General features: G+C 40.8%; 1 gene segment (V, D, J or C); it reads left to right on the top strand.

Moving 5' to 3' along the window:
- Positions 1-8,067: 8,067 nt before the first annotated feature.
- On the top strand, positions 8,068-19,921 carry LOC130277209 (T cell receptor delta constant-like). The segment is given in 5 exon segments: positions 8,068-8,407; positions 9,317-9,598; positions 13,901-13,963; positions 14,212-14,316; positions 19,551-19,921. Coding segments are annotated over 4 exon segments (471 nt in total).
- Positions 19,922-21,803: the final 1,882 nt, after the last annotated feature.

Below are 21,803 nucleotides of genomic sequence, written 5' to 3'. Positions count from 1 at the left end.
GCCAGTTGATATATACAAAAACGTTTTTTTTACTGGAATACCCCTTTAAAACAAAAAGTTGATTGATTGATGGGTAGACTGTGAGATGAACACCACCACTATGAGGCTAGGTTTCTAGGTTTTTTCTGCCGTGAGAAAACCTGTGTGGAAACCTAGCCTAAAAAAGACATCAATTACCTAGTCTACCCTCAAGTTTTATTCCCAAAATAATAAAAATAAGCCATTTGTTCTGGTGGTTCAGGTGACATTACCTAAATGAGGCTTCCATTTAGCTGATCCTTTTATGACTAAAATCAACACAAGAACAAGGGGGCACAATATGAAGATAGTTAGGATAAGCTTAGAAGAAACAGGAGAAAATATTATTTACAGTATTATTTACAGTAGATGTTTGAAACAAACTTCTAGCGGATATGGTTGGGAAATACACATTATGATAATAAACACCTGCTGGGATATATATATATATATATATATATATATATATATATATATATATATATATATATAGACAAAGAATAAGTCAGCCAGCACCTGTGCTGGCTGACTTATTCTTTGTCTGTATTGCACATACGGGGGAGTGGCTACCTCCATGTTGGCCTTGCACCCCACCCACCTCTATCAGGTGTGTATATAAGGTGTCTTGGATGTTCCAGACCCTGCCATGCTTACTGAACTGTTCACACAGAGGCATATTCACAGTGTAGGGTCCGTCCCAGTCCTTATCACGGTGGGATGGTCCAAGCTATTTGACCGCCGGCGGAGACAAATTTGCGAGCTAAGTGCCTCACTATCTCATAGTTTCACATTTTCATCTATTACACCATAGCTGTATAGTGCTCCATGTTTTAACTGCATGTTCATGTTTCACCTATATCCTTGTGCTGGCAGTGTGCTGATGCATTCTTTTGTATATATATATATATATATATATATATATATATATATATATAAAAAGATTGTAGCAGCACACTAGGTCAAAAAAGGGAGGCTCTTAGCGCACTTTTTGATCAAAACGTGTCCCCTCCATCCACCACGCGGAGGTGGCCTCATTTAGGATGGGACCCTAACACAAATTCAGAGCCTAACACTCATAACCACTCACCTCTGTTGGGCATATAGCCTCTGACTGGGTGACATGCTGGATTCATTATCAATTTAAAACACCTCCTGTGAAAGGGGGAGGGGTGCACAGCTAAAGAGGGTGCCATTTCCCCTAAGGTTGTCTTTTTGCTTATATATATATATATATATATATATATATATATATATATATATATACATATATATATCCCAGCAGGTGTTTATTAACATAATGTGGATTTCCCAACTAGTCACTTTTTGCAACCAATAAACTTCAGCTCTTTCACCATTGACCGCTCCAGATTGGTGCTGTGGCCTTTGCTGTTTTCTATGGTCATCTGCTGGATTGGCAATCCAGGTGACCACGGGCACATCGGATAGGTCCAGTGCTGTCCTCCACCCTCTCTCTCTCATTTTCTATATATATATATATATATATATATATATATATAGACTTGAACCTAATGAAACATCTTTGAAAAGACCTGAAAATGGCTGTCTACCATCAATCCCCATCCCACCTGACAGAGCTTGAGAGATTTGCAGAGAATTGCAGAAAACCTCCAAATCCATGTGTACAAACCTTGTGGGCATTATATCCTGAATCATTGCCTTCCCCCACGTCTCATGTGGGAACTTCCTCCTTCATTTCTCTAAGCTAATGACTAGCTGCTCTGTAAGTAGGCTTATATATATGCCAGGAGCCTGCACAGAGCCCTGCTTGTACTGCCAACACTTTCTGTATTTTGTCTCTGCTATAAGACACTTAGGCAATAGCTGCAGGGACAAGACAGTGTTCTGGACCCCTAGTGGTAACATATAGAGCATTGAATAAGAATAATAATTATGGACAAATGAGCATTGACATTTGGCAATAATTCAGTAATGAAATTAAAAACAATGCTAACTTTTTTCCTATTAAATTTATTATAATTTTGCTTATTGTACATGAATATGAGCATTAATAGTCTTTGATAATCTCCTTACTTAAATGGGCACTGTCATTAAAACTATTTTTTGCTATTGCATTCCTTATGGTAAATAAACTTTGTTTAAAAAAAGTTTTCTATGTTTTATTTGTGTTTTCTATGTTTTATTTGTGCAGATGTCCAAAATCAGGAAATGCAGTCTAGAGTGTTGAGGGGGGTGTGTGCAGCCTTATCCAATCATAACTCACCTCACACACTGAACTGCTCTGGGCTGTGTGTAGCAGAGTAAGAGAGGAAGTTCTCCCCTGTATGGCTTCAGATGATGTCACGCCTGCTGGGGAACGCCCCTTCCCAGTCTTTAAATCTAACTGAGACTGAGCAGAAGATACAGAGCAATGTCAAGGTAGAAAACTAAACTAATAAAAATAAAGGCAGGGAGTGGTTAATCATGATGGGGGCAGTGAATCATGACAGGCACTCTTTAAAAGAGTTGTCCGGTGATTTTAATTTTATTTTTATTTTTTTGCCGTGCCAGCCTAATAAAACAATAAAAACTTTACTTCACCTTCCTTGCTCTCTTGTAGCCCCTGGTATCAGGGTGGACCAAAAATATTTAAAATATTATTTCAAAATTATAATTCATTTTTCACCTGCAGTGTTGTAAAAGTGTAAAAAAAAAAAAGTTATTTAACCCCTAGATGACACATCTATATGCCCTTGCCATCTGAGACTTAATGCACCAGGGCATGCCTGTACACCCTGGAGTGTCTAATGTCTATTAAGTGAGCACGACAACAAGGGATGGCTACTATCAGTAGGCGGACACTCACCACTAATGACAGCAGCGATCCCAATTCTCCCAAACATTAACCCTTTAGATGGCAGGACCAATGCCAATCACAATGTCTAAAAAAACAGGGGTCAGTTGTTTTTTGGTGTTCATTGGATCGTTGCAGGGCAATCATGGGGGGTCCGATGAGTTAAATTGGTGGCCGGAGGTTACATGCCATACGCCTGTCGCCAGATCGTTGCTCCTATAATTCTACCTGGCAGAGCCAGGCTATATAGGTGGAGCGCGACCTCCCTGTACAATGCTAATAGCCTAGGACTCTGCTCCACATCCTATGATGTAATCTACCTAGGAGATATGTGATTTAACTAGAAAGATTTCTGAACCCTTAAAATATTCAGACTGACTTGTTATAAAAACCGAATAACTACAAACATACAGACTATTGAATTATATTTGGCCATTCTAACATAATGAATTTATAACATATAGATTGGTTTACATGCAGGTTGCATTAATTTCCCTTAAAATTTAATAATAACAAAGAGATCATGTGTATGAAGTATATACAGTCACAATATACACATGCACACTGTATGACTTCTCCAGCTGTACAGGAACCCGTTTTTGAACTATTCTATTATACTGTGAGCATGACTGCTAGGCTTAGAGTTGACAAGGAAACATACCTGAAAAGCTTCCAAAGTAAGTGACCCTTCTCCTTGGAAATGTGAAATTAGCGGTTACTAGAATTTAAATAAGAATAGCAATTAAAGGTAGCTAGTGTATTGGGGGAGGGGAATAGTGAGGAAATAATAGTAGGTATTAGTATGGTTCAGACAATTTTACATTTGTAAAAAAAAATATATATATATATATATATATATATATATATATATATATATATATATGCACAATTTGTATATAGTTATAATCTACATTGAAAGTTGTGGTTTTATTTAAAGCCTCCATTGTAGTCCAGAGCTGTAGTCACTATTTTGCTAAAGGCTATAGGAAGCAGTCAACAAACTTGTTACTCTCCTAGCAGCAAAGCTGAGCTCCTATACTGAAGGGAAAGAAATATTTTCGACTATATCAGATTACTATACCGACACTTCCCAGAGTGCAGATTACCAGATCAATTGCTGGACAGATATCCCTATATATAGCTATGTATATATAAAAACTAAAACAAAACAGGTCTATTTCATGCAAGTTGGATGCCATTAGCTATTAATAGTAGTCGTGAATGATTCAGTGCATAGAATACTGTTATAACATTTTACCTGTACATTGGGAATTTGTACACGTATGATATGAGCTGCAGACAGGATAACAATATAAAGCATACCTTTGTTAGTGATAATGGGTTTGCCACAACTTATAAAATGATTTTATTCTTGGGCTCAAGTATTATGGTGGCGGGGTCAATTTGCTTAAGTAGCAAAGCAAGGTATTTGGATATAGGGCTTGGCACTGTAAGCTGAGCCCTCTACATTAATCAGCCAGTCAGAGAGTAAAGAAGGTGAGCGATTCTTAAACAGCTTGGCCCCACCTCCTTGACACTTAAAGGGTACCCAGCTGCTTGGCGTTTGAACAAACTGTTCCAAACACTGAAGCCGGCGCCGGGAGCTCGGGACTTCATAGTCCTGCCCCTCATGACATCACGCCCGCCCCCTCAATGCAAGTCTATGGGAGGGGGCATGACTGCTCCCGGCACGAGCTCCCGGCACTGAATTCTGCGCTCGGAACAGTTTGTTCCAAACGCTGAGCAGCGGAGGACTCCTTTAAGCACTGCAAGAATTTTGTTACAGTGGTCCCTCTACATACGATGGTAATTCATTCCAAATGAATCATCGTTAGTTGAAACCATCATATGTTGAGGATCCGTGCAATGTAAAGTATAGGAAGTTATACTCACCTGTCCCAGCCGTTCCGGACTGTCCTTGCTGCCCTGGATGTTGCCCTCCATCGCTGTCGCTGCGTCCACGGGGTTTCCCCGCCACTCCGGACTGTCTCTGCTGCCTGGGATCGTCGCTCTTCATCGCCATCATCACGTCGCTGCGCACGCCACTTCTATTGGATGACGGGACGGCGTGCGCGGCGACGTGATGACGACGAAGGAGAGCGACGGCGATGCAGGGGATCCTGAAGAGGACGGTCCAGAGCGCCGGGGACAGGTGAGTGATCATCACCGGACCACACAGGGCACCTTAAACGGCTATCCAGCAGCAGCTGAAGCAGTCTGCGCTGCCGGATAGCCATTTATGCGATGGCCCCGACATACAAAAGCATCATATGTTGATGCTGCCTTCAACATACGATGGCCTCTGAGAGGCCATCGTATGTTGAAATTATCGTATGTCGGGGCCATCGTAGGTCGGGGGATCACTGTATTTTATAAGGTGTGGCAAACCCATTAACACTAACAATGGCATGTTCATATGTCATCTTTTCACCTATCTGTCAGTGGCTATATTTCATATGAGCTGAAGGATTCATCCTCTCCCAGTCCCCTAAAAGTTCTGATCCAATTCCCAGCCACGTCTCCTCTTCATCACTCTCAGTTTTTGAGCCTGTAACGGAGGATGAGGTTTCAAGGCTCCTCTCCTCCGCCCGCCCCACTACCTGCTCTAGTGACCCCATGCCTTCACACCTTATCCAGTCTCTCTCTCTCCTGCTATCACCTGTCACCTAACTAAAATCTTTAACCTCTCCTTCTCTTCTGGGGTCTTTCCCTCCTCCTTCAAACACTCTATCATAACCCCACTATTGAAAAAATCCATCTCTGGACCCGTCCTCTGCAGCCAACTATCGACCCGTCTCAAATCTCCCCTTTATCTCCAAACTCCTGGAACGCTTGGTCTACTCCCGCCTTATCCGCTATCTCTCCGAGAACTCTCTCCTTGACCCCTTACAGTCTGGTTTGCACTCCCTTCACTTCACAGAAACGGCCCTAACCAAAGTCACTAACGATCTTCTGATGGCCAAATCAAATGGCAATTTCTCTTTACTGATTCTCTTGGACCTGTCTGCGGCTTTTGACACTGTGGATCACCAACTCCTCCTCAGTATTCTCCGCTCCATCGGTCTCAAGGACTCAGCTCTCGCCTGGTTTTCCTCCTATCTCTCTGGCCGTTTCTTTAGCGTCTCGTTTTCTGGCTCTACTTCTTCTCCTCTTCCCCTTGCTGTCGGGGTTCCCCAGGGATCGGTCCTGGGTCCTCTACTCTTTTCACTCTACACATCTCCCATGGGAAAAACAATCAGTAGATTTGGTTTCCAGTACCACCTCTACGCTGATGACACCCAACTCTATACCTCTTCCGCCAACATCACCCCTGCACTCCTACAGAATACCAGTAACTGTCTCTCTGCCGTCTCAGACATCATGCCCCCATTAAATCTGAAACTCAATCTCTAAAACAGAACTTCTTGTCTTTTCTCCATCAACTGATTCTGTACCTAACCCTGACATTTCCATCTCGGTATGTGGTACTACCATAGCTCCCGGGCAGCAGGCTCGCTGTCTTGGAGTTATACTTGACTCTGATCTGTCTTTCACTCCCCATATTCAGTCTTTTTCACGTTCTTGTCACCTGCAGCTCAAAAACATTTCAAGAATCCGCCCGTTTCTCACTACTGAAACTGCTAAAACTCTCATTATTGCTTTGATTCACTCCCGCCTCGACTACTGTAACTCTTTACTAATAGGCCTTCCTTTCTCCAAACTCTCTCCAGTCCATCCTTAATGCCGCAGCCAGACTCATCTTCCTCTCCAGCCGCTACCCCGACGCCTCCTCCCTGTGCCAGTCACTACACTGGTTACCAATTCAGTCCAGAATACAGTACAAAATCCTCAGTCTCACACACAAAGCTCTCCACAATGCTGCACCTCCCTACATCTCCTCTCTCATCTCTGTCTACCATCCTACACATTCTCTCCGATCTGCTAATGACCTCACACTAACATCTTCTATAATCCGAACTTCTCACTCCCGTCTCCAAGACTTCACTCGTGCTGCACCGGTTCTCTGGAATGCTATCCCTCAATCCCTCAGACTCAACAACAACATCCATAGTTTCAAACGTGGCCTAAAAACACATCTCTTCAGACAGGCCTATAACATTCTCTAATTGGCCTCAACATATTCTCAATATATCCCCACACCTCTTGTTTGAATAGTTATTGTGTAATATTATGTCTGATACTTGTCTTTGTTTGTACCCCATAATTGTAAGCGCAGTGGAATCTGTAGGCGCTATATAAATCAATAAATAAATAAAAAATAAGGATTCCCTTTAAATAAAAGAAACAGATGTCTTTGTTTTTACCTATTATTTCAAAATATTATTTATTTAAATTTACTTGAGTATTAGGCTGCTCTTATATTTATGTAACAGCTGTGTAAGAGTACCCTTACCCTACAGGACCAGAATTTTTACAAAGCAGTCATTCACTGTGCATGTTGGTGCGAGATCATTAGAGTTTCAAGAAGGTACCAGACTGACAGTGGAACCAGGTGAGAACTTCTCAATACTTAACAGGATTTATTGATGTGCTATAACTGCTGCAAAATGATTACTTATGAGTTGACTATTTACAAACCAGCATGTACTTTCCATTGGCTTAGCATTTAGCCTTAAAAACCTGAAATAGGATCACCACTGTGTTCTGTGGAAATTTATATCTGAAACTTTGGGGTTGGGGTATTATGACTGATGGACACAAATATAGGTTGCTTCCTTTACATTTATTATAGTTTTTATTGCAATGGACATTTTTATATTTTTCTTTTCTCTTATTATATTTTATTTACCAAACAACATGAAAAATACAAATTCAAAACATTCACACTAGCCAGTAATAATTTATTTGTTTAGTATAGAAAAGCCATTTTTCATGCTGCTCAGTACATTAACCCCTTAAGGACACAGCCCATTTCAGCCTGGAGGACACAGCTAATTTTCATTTTTGTATTTTAACTTTTTCCTCCTCGCCTTTTAAGAGGCATCACTTTTTTTTCTATCCACAGACCCATATGAAGGCTTGTTGTTGTTTTTTGCACTACCAATTGTACTTTGTAATGACACCTTTCATTTTATCATAAAATGTACGATGACACCCAAAAATTTTTCTTTGTGGGGAAAAAATTGATAACAAAAAATCAAAAATTTTCTTCTTTTAGGGAGTTTTGTTGTTATGCAGCATATGGTAAAAATGATTAAAAATGTGATTATAATGATACCCAATGTATATAGCTTTTCTATTATTATTCTACTTATTATTTTTCTATTATTTTTACTACTTATCGGTATGCCTAAAGTTGTCATTTTTCTGAACTTTTTCAGATATTTTGTGTCATGATCTGTAGTGTTTATTCATTTTTATGGACATATGATGTGACCAGAAATCTGCATTTATTTATGTTTACACTGATAGCAGCCGACACTCACCGCTATGCAGCGAGCCCAGCTCCTGCACTCACTTGAAAGTCACTTAACGCCCAAGGGCATACATTTAAGGCTCTCGTGTGTTAGGTCCCGGACATCAAAACTACTGGAAAGAGTATATAAGATGTGGAAATGCCATACCTCAAATATATAGGTACACAGAGCTTACTAAATGAAAATATTATAACTTGAGTTTATTCACTGAAACCTGTATCCAAGGCTTCTAGGACACTCCTATGGTAATGGGGAAAACAAACAAACTCTCTTTAGTAAAAAGAAAGAATACAATTGTACAATTTTATGATCATAAGATGGTAAGAATGATTGCATATAGTATAACAATTAGAAAAACATAATTATGATTAATTGTTATGCAGTGCCAAATTCCCCCCTTATGAAAGCTACGAGACATAAGAACCCAAATAAACCTCCAACATAGTTGAGAATCCAGCCTTACAGTTGTTATGTTAGTTAATGGCCAATCTCCTGCACCTTAATTCACTACAAGCTATAAGGACTTTTAAAACACTGAAAATCCTATTGCATTATAGCTTCAGTTCTCTTAAAGTAACACATATTCTTTGTTAAAAAAAAAAAAAAGAGAGAGGTTCAGTGTGTCCCTGCCAGCACACCTTTTAAATCTGAATGAAGATCCAAATCTAAAACAAACCAAATAAAACTTAAAACAAATTTCAGGTCTTTCTTATCTTTATTTATACAATTTTTGCCCCCCTATATTCATAGTTTATTAAAATATGCTTCCACACTTCATAGAGACCCTCATAGAGAATGTAATAAGGTGCTTGTATGTATTTGTGTGATTGTAGTCTCTATAAATATATTTTATGTACACATAATTGGTTAACTTTGCTTGAACCCGTTTTTTATTTTTATTTTGTTTATTTATTTATGCCTATTTAGAAATATCAGTGTCACGAGATAGATCTATTTCATTATTGCTAAACTATGGACAGTTGCTAACTTTAATACAATTGAACTATAAGTTTTTTATGTGTTGCTGTTATCTTACTTGATCTTAAGTTACTCTTCTCTACCACCGCAGGAGACAACAGAGTGACTCCACCTTTGGTGTTTGTGTTAAAGCCTCTGAAGGAAAATCCCCTCGTGGCTTGTTTGGTGAAAGATTTTTACCCAAAGAATCTTGAAATCTATATAAATTCCACAAAGAACAGCATTAGTCGTGACAAAATCCCCACTAAGCTGTCACCAAAGGGAAAATACAGTGCTGTGCTTGTGGCCAACTTGGAGACAAAAGACGTGCAGTGTCAAGCCAAACACCAAGAAAAATGGGTGACAAACTTGGAGACTACTTCAAAACTCAAAGGTAAAATGAGAATGTGAAGACTTTAAAAATAAAAGGACTTCTCCACATCACCCACAATTAGGGTAAATTAGGCACCCAAAATGTTTACCCAAAACTGTGCCTTTATGTTGTTCTTCATTGTATTAGTTAACTTTGCTAGAGTAGATGATGTTGTTAGTATGGCTCTGTTAAAGGAGTACTCTAGTCCAGAGTATTCCTGCTCCGTTCTGCCCGGGCTGCAAAATAAATGAAAATGAACCATCACTCACCTCCCTGGGTTCCCGCGGAGCTCCACTACAGCTGTTCAGTCCTCCGGTCCATCCTCTTCATACTTCCGGGTGTAACGAAGTGTCACATGGCACTCAGCCTATCGCCGGCCGCCGCGATGTTCAGCCTCGGCCGGCGATAGGCTGAGCGCCATGTGACGCTTCGTTACACCCGGAAGTATGAAGGAGATGCACGGGAGGACCGAACAGCTGTAGTGGCGCTCCGCGGGAACCCAGGGAGGTGAGTGAGGGTTCATTTTCATTTATTTTGCAGCCCGGGCAGAATGGAGCAGGAATACACTGGACTAGAGTACTCCTTTAAGGAGATGAATGACACTGGATTTTAGAGATTGCATTGCGTATAACACAGTATATCTGTTTTGTTTGAATTACTCCTTTAATTTAAATGTTTTTGAAACTTCTACTTCATAAGTAAGAAGGCCAATTATACATAGTAAATTACTCTATTGCTAGCCACCTCTTACTTTTACAGGCTTTACAAGTGTTCCTTATAGTGAATTGGATTTTACAACATTGAGATATGAAATAATGAAACTAACCAAAAAGAAATAAAAAGGGAAAATTATATACAGTATTATCTGTTTTACTTCATCAAGTAGGCTTGTTCACATCTATCATGTATTTAGGATAAACATACATAGGTTTGTATTAACCCCCAAAGGAATGGGCCAATTTTAGTTGTTGCACTTTCATTTATAGCCATAATTTTTGTTTTATCTCCTTACTGATATAACAGCTTTTTTTTTCCCTTTTTTTTATTTGTGGAACCCATTGTTCATTGTAAGGTCTTCATTGATTTTTTCATAACATACGCTCCAAAACGGAAAAAAAAATTGTGAGTTGTGATAGCAGGGGAGCTGGCAAGGGGTTAAAGGCAATCTAAAGAGTTAATAGCCTGCCGCGTCATTCACCACATGTCAGCTATTAATGGCAACCCTCAACTATAAGAATCAGCTGAGGGCTGCCCCGGTTTGGCACGGGCTTGAGTCAGGAGCCCACGCTGTACACTGTTAATGGCACAAGGACATGTTTACACGGTCATGTTTACAGATTAAATATGCAACAAAAAAGGGAAAGATTAACCCTAAGACATAAAGCTCTATTCAATTTTTTATCATTCCATTTGTGGTTCATGTATTTGATGTTAACAGTAGTGCAGTCTGAAACACAGTTCTTGCTTAAAATAAGCCCCATGAAGACATAAGGACCTCTTTTTAAGTTAATGGGATTTGTAAGGATTAGTTGGTTTCCATTTTAATATTGGAAACCATGAGGTTAATATGAAAAACATACATCAAAATGAAAGGATCACAATGTAGTAAGAGGCAGAGCCATCTTTAATTTTGATTGGACCCTGGGCAAGCAATTTTTTTAGTGACACATACAGAAAACACTCACCTGGCCTTCCATGGTTTCTTTCCTGCGGCCACTGGGACTGACGTGTGACATCACTGACATCCTCCTGCGCGGATCTGTGGAGGGAAAGTCCCTTGCACGACGTTCCCTGTCAGTCCTGGGCCACAGGCTCATTCAGTGGCGTTGCTAGGGTTGGTGTCACCCCCCGACGGTACATAACACCCATCCTTGACAAAGGTTTTTTTACGAAACACTGCATTTGGGTGGTGCCACTCCTGTGTCTTGCAGCATGTTTTGCATTGCTGTGACTTTCTACGTATGTGTGATGCTGGGAAAACATTTGACTCTGATGCATGGATCTTGCATTTTTATGTATATTGCATTGATTATTGAAGCAACTTTTTGTACAATTTAAGTTTTTGTAATTACTCCAATTTTTGTATGTATGCTGCATTTTGGGAGTTCATAGATATAGCAGTAGATTTATAAGGTAATTAAACAGATTTGTAGAAATGTAAACTTTACCTCGTGTCTGGTTATGCTTATCAATCTTTTAATCAACTATACAAATTGACAAGTTAGGATAAAGTGGTTCAGACATTTTTACCATGTGAAATGACAGCTCCCAGTATAACCCAATAGTGGAATGAGTATGTTGGGAGTTGTTGTTACACCCCTCATCTCTGCATTGCAGAACATACAAGTGACTACAGCTCTGATAGGACAATGATATAGGTGACTCACAGTTATTGACACTTCTCTGTTGTCTAATTCAGCTGGTACATACTGACATGACTTCTTCAGGCTTAATTTTCTGTCTGCAGAACTTAACGTCCAGATGGCATTGACTCCTCACTTTGTCACTTACTATATGAAAACAATCATTAATATAATACCATCACACACTACACCCTCTGAATATAATACTACCACATAATGTACCCACTAAATGTAATACTTCAACACACTGCACCCCTAAATATAATTCTACCACACACTGCGCCCTCTGAATATAATACTACCACACACTGTATCCTCTGAATATGATTCTCACACACTGCACCCTCACACTGCAATATAATACCACCACACACTGCGCACTCTGAATATAATACTGCAACACACTGTATCCTCTGAATATCCTTTGTAGCCCATTAAAAGTCCCAAATTATTGTGCCTCATCATGGCCACATAATGTACCCACTGAATGTAATACTTCAACACACTGCACCCCTAAATATAATTCTACCACACACTGCGCCCTCTGAATATAATACTACCACACACTGTATCCTCTGAATATGATTCTCACACACTGCACCCTCACACTGCAATATAATACCACCACACACTGCGCACTCTGAATATAATACTGCCACACACTGTATCCTCTGAATATCCTTTGTAGCCCATTAAAAGCCCCAAATTATTGTGCCTCATCATGGCCACATTATAAACCCCATTACTGTGCCATATGTCTGCATCATCACCCCATCCCTCACATTACTGTGCAGCATAGTTACATAGTTCATAACATGATGCACATTAATGTGGGGGCTAGGGGGTGATGAAGCAGAGATGATGAGGCACAGTAATGGGGGTGATGATACAGACATGAGGACAATAATGGGGATGATAATGCAGACATGATGACAATAATGGGGGTAATAATGCAGACATGATGACAATCAGTGGGTGACAATTTGTCACCCATTATTGTCATCATATATGTACTATTACCCCCATTATTGTCCTCATGTCTGTATCATCACCCCCATTACTGTGCCTCATCATCTCTGCTTCATCACCCTCCAGCCCCCACATTACTGTGCATCATGTTATGAACTATGTAACTATGATGCACAGTAATGTGAGGGTTGGGGTGATGATGCAGACATATGGCATTTGGAGTTATCATGACAGGATGCACAATGCATCTCTCCCCCCCCCCCCCCCAGACACCCATCACTCCCACCCATCTCCCCCCCATGCCCCCCGCTCCCTGCCCCCCTCTCCCCTCCGGTCCACACATGGCTCACCAGTCAGGGGTGAATTCCTCATTGACACGCCGGGGATGCCCTTCCAGGATGCGGCCTGCGTAAAGGACGTCAACCTTAGCTCAGCGCAGCTCCCCCACTCACAGACTAACAAACTCTACCCTCGCAGCTGACATCGATACAGGAGGTGCTGCTGGGCGGATCAGCTGAGGACCGGGGGGGGGGGGGGGGGAAGGTGGGGGGCTTTGCTATGAAGATGCTGGGGCCAGGCAGCAGGGGTGCTGAGCATCATGGCCCGGACTGGCGGTGGCAGTTAGCTGCTTTAGCGTAGGGCTAAAGAGCTAGCTGCTTTTAGCCACAAAGAATAACAGGGATCAGAGCAGCTGCCCCTTTTGCCCCACATTAAAGATGGCCCTGGTAAGATGTTACAAAAAATCTTCAGCTGCTTTAGTTACATCACATAAAGAACAACAATTTGGCAGAAAGGCTGCCTTTCTAATACTTGAGAAAAGAAGTCTTTCGAATTAAACCTCTGACTACACTGTGGTCCTTCCTCTGTGGTTTGTTGTCACAGGTTTGACAGTCCTATAAACCACAAGTAGAGTAGAGGAATTTTGGTGCTTGCTCCCTTTTCTATATATGCATATAGAAAAACTGATTGTTTATTTTTTTTCCCATCACAGGACTGAATAATCAACCTAAACAAGGGGATGATCCAGATTCCAGAAATTGTCAAAAGCCTTCTGGTTAGTAAAATGACCCGCAAATCTACAGACTTGTGTTCTCTTGCACATTTGCCTCTTAGAGCCGAAAAATAAATTCTTTAAAATGATTCCTGTATTCTTAAAATGATGTAATGTAAATGTAAATTCTCATATCAAATGTAACTTCCCATATTAAATGTATTCTATTTTAGAGATAAAACTATTAACGCGAAAACCGGTATTTTGATTCCCTTGAACAATAATCATAACATAATTTTGCTACTTTTCAGAAAGAACCAACACTCTCTCTTTGTATGTCATCGGAATAAGAGTGCTGTTCACCAAAGTGATAGCCTTCAACACCATTATAACGGCTAAGTTCCTTGCCGTATGAGGTAATATCTAGCTTTCAGTTTGCACTCTAACACATAAGAAGGAGCTATTTATTAGAGCCCTGTGCGGCTGCTGGATTTCTGACCATTACTGCTCGCTCTCACAATCCAGGTGTTCTACTCCAGCCTGGTCCTGCAACATATGCGTCCACTCCCTCAAATATTTTGACACAGCTTTTAGAGATAGTCCCCCTGTGAAATGTTATTACCTTTGTGCCATTTCATTACCTCCCTGTGTCATTTCATTACCCCCTTGTGCCATTCCATTACCCTCTTGTGTCATTTCATCAGCCCCCTGTGGAATTTTAGAGGTTTGCGGGACTGAGCAGGATTTTGTGGGATCCATTGTATGTTCCGTGATGTCCTGCCCACTCCGGCAAGTTTTATAATGGGTCCTTCGGGACCCATGGGACACCAATCCCATTGCAGTCCTTTACTATGTATTAAATCTGTATAAAAGGCATGAAAGTAACTTCTAGGGTAGCAGTCATAGCAGTTACCATAGGGCCCAACAACTAAGGAGGCCCATGTCTACTTAGAGATTAAGAGCAGTTAGTGAAGTTTGTGTAATATGGCATTGAAAATCAGATGTGGTTCCATTGTGGTGAGTCATGGGGTGTGGTGTGAGGTGTAAGGGCGGATGGTGTTGCCCAGGGGTAGATGGTATTAACCCCTTCATGTTCGTGATGCCAGGGTGTGATTTAACCTTAATCACCCGAAGGTAGCAACGCAAGTCCTAGGTTAGGCAGGGACAAATAATCGTCCAAGGCCAGGTTAAGGTTAACAGTAGCTTTTACGGAGGTAGACAGATGGTACAGTTTATACAGTTCGGCCAGGATCCCAGAGAGGTGACCAGTAACACAGGGGACCTCGCAGCTTGCTGGGACTTGCAGTGACTTGACAGACTATATTTGCAGGACACACTGACTACAATTGACTTGACTTGACTGAAGATGATAGATGATAAAGATGACTTGACTTACTGACTTGTGGCTGCAATTTAGGTTGAGGCCTCCAGATGTGCTGGACACTGACCCGGAGAAATCTGGACTGGACTGAACCTCAGCAGGAAAGAATCACAAGAGCGAGATTGCAGCTCCTCCCTATCTTATAAAGGGGGTCTGTGCAAGGAGCCCATAGGCTATCTGCAGGTCACCTGGTCACTTGGTGCTCTTTGGGAAACAAACATTATCATGTGACTAACAACTTATTCATATTATGGGGGAACACTGCAGTAGAGCCCTGAGGACGTACAGGGGCTCAACCTGACAGGACTGTAGGAGCATATCCTGTACTGGGACACCACACCATGCTAAATTTTATTATTGAGTCCCATGGCCACACATGTTCTATGCATTATCACTTATTGGAGACATTACTTTTTATAGTATTTTAGTTGTAAAACCACACCACGATATTTTTGTATTGCATCATGTGTGCATTTTTTCCTGTGCTGTTGGGCTGCAGGCAGGTACGTGGTCATTGAAATGAAAAGCAGCTCCATTACTTCAGATCAATGAGATTTTATTACAGTCCATTAACAGCCATACAGGAATGTGCAGTACCGTATATACTCGAGTATAAGCCAAGTTTTTCAGCATGATTTTTCGTTCTGAAAACACCCCCCTTGGCTTATACTCGAGTGAACTCTCCGCCTGTCAATCCCTTCATCAGTGGTCTTCAACCTGCGGACCTCCAGATGCTGCAAAACTACAACTCCCAGCATGCCCAGGCATGCTGGGTGTTGTAGTTTTGAAACCTCTGGAGGTCCGCAGGTTGAAGACCACTGCGGCCTTCGTCATCATCCAGCCGCCCTCCCCCCCCCCTTTTGTTTTGTACTCACCTCCCCTCGGCGGGAAGTTAGGGTGAGCTGGTCCGGGCCATCTATGCTGCAGGGCCATCTATGCTGCGTCTGGTGGGGATGGTTAGTCGTTGCGGGCTGTCCATTTTCACCGGGGGGGCCTCTTCTCCGCGCTTCGGGCCCGGCCCCGGAGTAGTGACGTTGCCTTGACAATGACGCGCAGGGATGTTCATGCGCAACGTCCCTCTGCATCGTCGCCAAGGCAACGTCACTAGTCCGGGCCCGAAACGCGGAGAAGAGGCCCCCCCGGTAAAAATGGACAGCCCGCAATGACTAACCATCCTCACCGGACGGTCCCTGCAGCATAGATGGCCCGGACCAGCTAACCCTAACTTCCCGCCGAGGGGAGGTGAGTACAAAAGGGGGGGGGGGGGGGGTCTGGATGATGACGAAGGCCGCAGTCGTCTTGAACCTGCGGACCTACAGAGGTTTCAAAACTACAACTCCCAGCATGCCTGGACAGCCAATGGCTGTCCGGGCATGCTGGGAGTTGTAGTTTTGCAACATCTGGAGGTCTGCAGGTTGAGAACCACAGATGAAGGGATTGACAGGCGGTGATGATGAAGGGGGGGGATGATGACGGGGGTCTGGATGATGACGGGGGTCTGGATGATTACATGGGGGGATGATGTATTTCCCACCCTAGGCTTATAGTCGAGTCAATAACTTTTCCTGGGTTTTTAGGGTAAAATTAGGGGCCTCGGCTTATATTCGGGTCGGCTTATACTCGAGTATATACAGTACTAAAAAACGAAGGAAATGAAGAAACAGAACAGATCGATGCATTTCAGGCTGCACTAACCTTCATTCATAATCTATTGCACAATATTCCCACCCACATAATCTGTTGCCTAATTTCACTTCCTACCATATCAGTGAATTAAAAACAAAGATACCATTGTTGCTATTAGTGTTGAGCGGCATAGGCCATATTTGAATTTGCGATATTTCGCGAATATATGGACGAATATTTGTCATATATTCGCCAAATTCGCATATTCGTAATATTCACGTTTTATTTTTGCATAAGCAAAAATTTGCGTATTCGAATATTATCATATGCGAAAATTAGCATATACAAAAATTAGCATAAGCGAAAATTCGCATATGCAAAAATTAGCATATGCAAATGTTCGCACATGCGGAAATTTGCAAGCCAGTCTCACACAGTAGTATTAGAGCCTTCTTACACCACACAAGCTGGAAGCAGAGAGGGGTGATCACTGAGATGTGTACTGTGAAAAAAAAAAAAAAACGAATATTCGTAATTACGAATATATAGTGCTATATTCGCGAATATTCGTGAATACGGGAATATGCGATATTCGTGAATAAAATTTGCATTGCCAATATTCGCGAGCAACACTAGTTGCTATTACAAAAATATAGATATATATATATAAACAAAACAATAAAACAGAAAAGATATATAGATAATTTATGCCATACATTTGAGACTTAAGAGAACAACAATAAAAGATGTTATGTACTGAAAAATTCTACTGAAACATAATAGACCTCAAAATTAGCATTGAATGCGAATATTGCCCTTACCTACCTCCTCGGTGTCCGATCGTCGAATGACTGCTCCGCGCCTGAGATCCAGGCAGGAGCAGTCAAGCGCCGATAACACTGATCTCAGGCGTGTTAATACACGCCTGTGATCTGTGTAAAAGATCAGTGTGTGCAGTGTTATAGGACCTATAACACTGCAAAAAAAAAGTAAAAAAAAAAGTGTTAATAAAGATCATTTAACCCCTTCCCTAATAAAAGTTTGAATCACCCCCCTTTTCCCATAAAAAAAATAAAACAGTGTAAAAAAATTAAAATAAACATATGTGGTATCGCTGCGTGCGTAAATGTCCGAACTATAAAAATATATCATTAATTAAACCGTACGGTCAATGGCGTACACGCAAAAAAAATCCAAAGTCAAAAAAAGCGCATTTTTGGTAACTTTTTATACCATTAAAAAATGAATAAAAAGTTATCAAAAAGTCCGATCATAACAAAAATCATACCGATAAAAACTTCAGATCACGGCGCAAAAAATTAGTCCTCATACCGCCCTGTGCGTGGAAAAATAAAAAAGTTATAGGGGTCAGAAGATGACATTTTTAAACGTATAAATTTTCCTGCATGTAGTTAGGATTTTTTCCAGAAGTGCGACAAAATCAAACCTATATAAGTAGGGTTTCATTTTAATCGGATGGACTTACAGAATAATGATAAGGTGTAATTTTTACCGAAATATGCACTGCGTAGAAACGGAAGCCCCCAAAAGTTACAAAATGGCGTTTTTTTTCGATATTGTTGCACAATGATTTTTTTTCCCATTTCGCCGTGCATTTTTGGGTAAAATGACTAATGTCACTGCAAAGTAGAATTGGCAACGCAAAAAATAAGCCATAATATGGATTTTTAGGTGGAAAATTGAAAGGGTTATGATTTTTAAAAGGTAAGGAGGAAAAAACGAAAGTGCAAAAACTGAAAAACCCTGAGTCCTTAAGGGGTTAATTGTAGTTCTGTATGCACCTGCAGTGTGCCATACATATAGGGAAGAACACCGCTGTATTTAAAATCAGTTTACAGCCCTCCTTGACATGTTTCGCCGTTGAACACGGCTTTGTCAAGAGGTTATATGGCTATGAACAAAAAACGCCACTACAGGGGTTTTTGTAACCTCCTATCATGACATCATCGTGCAGGAAGTGCCTTGTCTTGATTGGTGGAAATGCCATTCCACCAATCATCTCAAGTTCCCATTGATTGATTGCTGTGCCGTCCTATTCCAATGCCGATGTTTCCACCAATCACCTTCATTGTGTATTTGTCATCATAACAACCAAGTCACATGACGTGTGACGTACCCACGCCCATCATGACAGCCAGGTCACATGACGTGTGACGTGTCTGCGCCGTGACCTCTGCGCCGGCACTTCATTACTCGCATCTGCTACCTGCGCAATGACCCCTGCGCTGTCTCTTGGACTAAGATGCTGTCTTCATTCATGCCGCAGCGCATGCGTGGATACTTCTGCCACGCCAATGCATGTATCTCACGAACGGGTGCGCAGTAGAGCCTGCGCGACCACTTCGTTTCGTTTCCATTCTTCCAGCACGGACTATAAACTACGCTCTTAATAGGTATAAATGGAAGCTAGGTTATTGCATTACCAAAAGTGGGACGCCTGTCATGGTGAGCAACTATGGAAAAATAAATTCTCTCAGTGATAGCGTTTAGTATGCGATGAATAAAAACTGTACAATACACTCTAAAAGGAGCAGCATCCTTGAGTGGTAGAAGATAGAGTGCTATTTTTTTATTGAATGTGTCATCTTATTTTTATTTATTTATATATTTATTTATTTTTAGATGGAATTGCATTGAGGATCTGCTCCTGAGAACAGTCATATTCTTCATGCCATTTATTTCAATGTTAATATACAATTTATGTGCAATATCTATCTACCTATATAACTATCTATCTGTTTGAAAAAGTTTCTATGGAGGAACTGAAGCATTGCATACATATGTTACAATAAATCCCAGTTTTTCCTTCAATGTATTGGAGTGCTGCCCCATTTTACCTGTTGAATCTGTGGTCATATGTACCCTTCTGTTACATCAGTACTGTGTTCCTTTATGTGATGATCTGTCTGTCTAACTATCAGTACTGAGCTTTTTTTCTTTATTGACATACAAGCTTTCATGTATGATATATTTTTCACATCAACAATAAAATATGCAGAAATATTTGATGTAATATGTATATTTTTTCTCTTTATTCTTTTTAAAGGAGACCCAGCAGTTGTATTAGTTCCAAAGAGCTGAAGACACTATTTGATAACTGTTAGGGTATAAAAGCTAACCGCACCTTTCTTGGAGCTAATGGTGGTTGCCAAATTATAAAATCTTCCCCACATGTCAAGGAGGCAGAGCCGAGCTGCTCAGGTGTCTCACCCTGGCATGCCTCCTTGCTTGTCCTCACATTTCAGCACCTCTTTGACTAATGTACCATGCCCTGTATACATAAACATTAAGGTAGTCATTTATATAGGCCCTAATTGGCCTATATGTGAAGTTGCAACGTACAGTGTTCGCCCCATACTGTATATGATGTGACTTTTTGATTTTATGTGCTGGTAAATCCAATGGTTGTTGAATGGGCATGGTTTGCTAGGCATAAGGTTTATACAATGCTTTATGAAGTGCCATTTTTGCAAAGATCGCACACTTTTTCCCAATGGCCGCTCCAGCCAAGACCAAGCTGCCTGTTCCTGGTTGACTGACAAGTGTGCTCCACATTAAAGGGGTATTCTAGGAAAAAAACTTTTTTATATATATCAACTGGCTCCAGAAAGTTAAACAGATTTGTAAATTACTTCTATTAAAAAATCTTAATCCTTTCTGTACTTATGAGCTGCTGAAGTTAAGGTTGTTGTTTTCTGTCTAAGGGCTCTCTGATGACACGTGTCTTGGGAACCGCCCAGTTTAGAAGAGGTTTTCTATGGGAATTTGCTTCTAAACTGGGCGGTTCCCTAGACACGTGTAATCAGAGAGCACTTAGACAGAAAAGAACAACCTTAACTTCAAAAGCTCGTAAGTACTGAAAGGATTAAGATTTTTTTTAATAGAAGTAATTAACAAATCTGTTTAACTTTCTGGAGCCAGTTCCTATATAAAAAAAAAGTTTTTTTTTCCTGGATAACCCCGTACAGATTAACTCTGTAAACATTTATGAAAGGATGCAGGATTCATGATAAATGCCGACCAGCTGCACCTGGCACACTCCAGTGCGCCACACAGAAAAACAAAAGCAAAAGTTGCTCATGTCATTAAATTATCCCCTAGGTCTACAACCTTAGACATATAGCAGTTTTTTTTTTAATAGTTTGTATGTTTCTTATGTTGTTTTGCTTAAGCTCTTGTTCCATTACCAGTTATTTCATATTCAACACTTCTAAGGTACTTTTAGGCTTAATAAGCCAAAGGTGAGATAAAAGAATGTCCTTTTTAATACTTCAATCAAGGGGTTTCCACAAAAAAAATTATGCATATGTCTGAGGCACACTTCAAATGTGCAACATGGGCATGTGCCCTGAATACATTGTGAAAAATACCTTAGTGATGATGCTGAGTCAGCATAAATCAATGGCGCAGTGCATTTCTCTGTATTTTCATGGCTGTAATCCCTTACAAAATGTGTATAAATTACTGCGCAATATACTCTGTTGTCATATGATATCCTAAAAGTAAAAAAAAAGTTGAAAAAATGTAAATGCATATTTTAAATACACGTCTATACTGCAGACTATTACTTGGATGTAAAATATAAAAGAAAATAAATATACCAAAAAATAAACATAAAATACAGATAAAACATTGAAGCATCATAAAGCTTTAAATGCAAAATACTGAGCAAACGGTAGAGAAAACTGTACTTTTAGTCAAAAACTGTACTGCATATTAGCATGCATGAGGCTTACTAAATTTCATCCACTGGTTGTGGAGATATGGGCTTGAAAAAATCTGTTGCTCAAGCCAGCGAAATGCGCGCTGGAGGCGGGGCTGGTCGCCTCAGCCTCCGTCAGTGAGCTCATAATACCTCCCCCGCAACTTGCATAT

The sequence above is a fragment of the Hyla sarda genome, chromosome 1 (genome assembly GCF_029499605.1).
Source record: "Hyla sarda isolate aHylSar1 chromosome 1, aHylSar1.hap1, whole genome shotgun sequence".
In the NCBI taxonomy this organism is placed as follows: domain Eukaryota; kingdom Metazoa; phylum Chordata; class Amphibia; order Anura; family Hylidae; genus Hyla; species Hyla sarda.
This window is presented reverse-complemented; position numbering and strand designations above follow the sequence as displayed.